At 41.7% G+C, this 2875-nt stretch overlaps 1 protein-coding gene across 1 annotated transcript; it reads right to left on the bottom strand.

Annotated features, from left to right (window-relative positions):
• Positions 1 to 729: 729 nt before the first annotated feature.
• On the bottom strand, positions 730 to 1411 carry LOC144701477 (fasciclin-like arabinogalactan protein 6). The gene has a single exon (XM_078573288.1). The coding sequence runs from the start codon at positions 1391 to 1393 to the stop codon at positions 881 to 883; it is 513 nt and encodes a 170-aa protein (XP_078429414.1). The 5' UTR covers positions 1394 to 1411; the 3' UTR covers positions 730 to 880.
• Between the last annotated feature and the right edge of the window lie 1464 nt (positions 1412 to 2875).

Genomic DNA, 2875 nt, shown 5'->3' with positions numbered 1-2875 from the left:
TATCTACCGGACAGAGGATTCGATCGAAAGCAAATCATACTACCAGATCCTTATAATAACTTGCTTGTGGTATTCCGATCGAATAAATATTAGGTACAATGATCATGGTCATCGGCAGGCTTATGAAACAGACCCGTAATAATGAACCTGCGTAGACTTTTATTTTTTTATTGTGTTTTTTTTATCCATCTACAAATGCAAGGGGGGTTTGTATTTCTCCTCGGATACAGATAGTATCATGGTAGGGCCGGGAGGAACGGAGGACGTCTATGTTGCCTATTAGTCGGCAATAATAAGTTTCGATTCCAACAATAAACATTCTTTTTCATCAATCCCTTCTAATACCAATAATTGGTTACCAATTGGAAACGGCCTATTAGGTGCTTGGGTCTTTATTCAACTTCCCTAGTCTTTATTCAACTTCCCTGTCCTCAGATTTCTGGTTTCCACCCTTCTCATACGAACTCTAATCGCATTTTCCTGTTTTCCCTACATTTCAAGCTGCTGCCCTCAGAGAAAAGGCCACGGAATTTTGTTTACAACGCCTTAGCATTTCCGCTCATAATCCTACGGGAATGTTATGTGAAGACAAACCCAGTTCAAATAGCTTAATCTTCTGTCGTCAAGTTTAGGAACAGATGCATGCGTCTCAAAGAAACCCCTCAAATTTTGGGCCTCTGAAATTTATCCACACCAAAGAAATATAGAGGAAGAGAGAACACAGATAAGGGCGTAGAAGCACAAACAGTTTATAAATAGGTAGAAAAAGAAAGTACAAAATGGGAAGAATACATCAAACGCTCCCGAAAGCCAAGCGAATGCGTTAAAGAAATCGTTGGCCCTTATTCATTGTGACCCCAATTCCGGACCTCTCAGCCCGTCACTTTTTATTGGGAATTAGAACATCACGGATGGGGAAGAGGGAGAGGGGAAACCTTTTATACAGAGATTTCTTCACCGAAGTTGTCACAGGCCCGGAGGAGATAAACACTTTCTTCCGGCTTAAAGTGACGTTCAAAGAACTACCTTCCGCGAAGGTCTCGATGGGTTTCTTAACCTTGCGCAGATTCTCGAAGCTGTAGTACTCGGGCAGTGCATGGAGCTGCAGAATATACGTCGCCTGGGCCAGCGTAAGGTTGGCTAAGGCGCCGCGATGGAGTTTTCCAAAGGCTGCATCCGTAGGAGCGAAGAGGGTGATACCCTCTGGGTTCTTCTTTAACTGGTCCTCGACCGCAGGGACAAGGTTGGTAGCCTTCAGCAGCTTCAGCAACGTGCCGTATTTCTTGCGGCGGGTCAAGATGGACACCAGGTCCGGCGTATTATTGGCGTGCAATGCCGCTGCCTCCGCGAGGAGGAGGAGAGCTAACAAAGCGTATATGCGAGAGGAAGCCATTGTGAATGAGGCTTCAGGAGAGCCTCTAAGGTAGTTTAAATAGGGATAGAGCGTGATTCTTGCTGTCTCTACGATAAATAATGTACTCCAAACCGTTTGATCTAATAATGGGCATCTCCGGTTTCTTGGCAGTTTCATTCGTCGAATGCGGAGTAGAACTTGTTTAGAGGGGTTGACCGCTATCAATTGCTTCGAAGAGGGATTCTCTGTTGAAATGTAGAATGATACGTTTTGTAAGGTGGACCTAAAGTGGAACAGTCGCATGGGGCTCACGAAAGGCCACCACACTAGCTTTCTCTATGAATCAAATCTGTAGGGCGGACTTCACGGAAGGGGTGACGCACTGTTGAGAAAACCGCCCCGATCCGGATAAGTTATGTACAATCAATAAAAATGACACGCTAGTCTCTCTATTTTTTCAACATAGAGTTTAAACAAGTTCAATAACAGAGAAATAAAAACCACAAGGATAAGTGAATAAGGAAATAAAAAGATCGAAAGGCGATTTCATATATTCTTCGATGACACCACATTAGATTGATTGACTTAAACATACAATCATCGAATACTCCACAACTATATATACTGACATACATAACATAATAGATAAAACAATGTAAAAGAAAAGATATCTACACAAAAGTACATGTATATAATAAAAATCATATCGATAGCTCTACAGATAGACATATAAATGTACAAAGAGAGAAAGACAGACAAACAGATTGATAGATACACAAATAGGTAGATAGATAGATAGACAGATAGATAGATACATAGATAGACGGACAGACAGACAGATATAGATAGATAGATAGATAGATAGATAGATAGATAGATAGATAGAAAGATAGATAGATAGATAGATAGATAGATAGATAGATAGATAGATAGATAGATAGATAGATGTGGTTCCATGGAGGCATGCTCGTGCAATGATTTACATAGTTGGGACAACTTGGTGTTAGTGCAGTTGATTTGCAATCGATGTGCGTTTGATGGTGGAAGTGACCTGCATTATGCTGCACTCATGACAGGTTTGTGGGTATGCTCAAGTCGTACCAGTAATGACATTAATGCAAATTCTGATGGTAGAAAGGCATTGACTCTCAACCCCTCCAAATACAACATTTTGATGGTGATACTCGTCCAGGTTCCAGTTGACAACCTATGTATAGCCAATGTTGATCTTATGTGATTCATAGACTGGCCAAGGGAGGCACTGATAGAAGATAAGAAGAACATATGCTTGGCGCTAAAGCCTCCAGATAATGTGTACAGGCGGTCAGATCTAGATGTGCATCGAAGTGCTTACATTGCCTAATACTCAAATGTTCAGGGAGTGGCTGAACGGGAGTGGATACATGCATGGGGGTATTGGGAGATTGCATTGGTGAAATCAACATTCCACTTTTTGGTTAAAGATGTGACTGGGATGGCTAGGCATAATGCCTTATTACCACATATGACATAAGGCCAAAG

Source organism: Wolffia australiana, chromosome 3 (assembly GCF_029677425.1).
Source record: "Wolffia australiana isolate 7733 chromosome 3, ASM2967742v1".
NCBI classification, from domain to species: domain Eukaryota; kingdom Viridiplantae; phylum Streptophyta; class Magnoliopsida; order Alismatales; family Araceae; genus Wolffia; species Wolffia australiana.
This window is presented reverse-complemented; position numbering and strand designations above follow the sequence as displayed.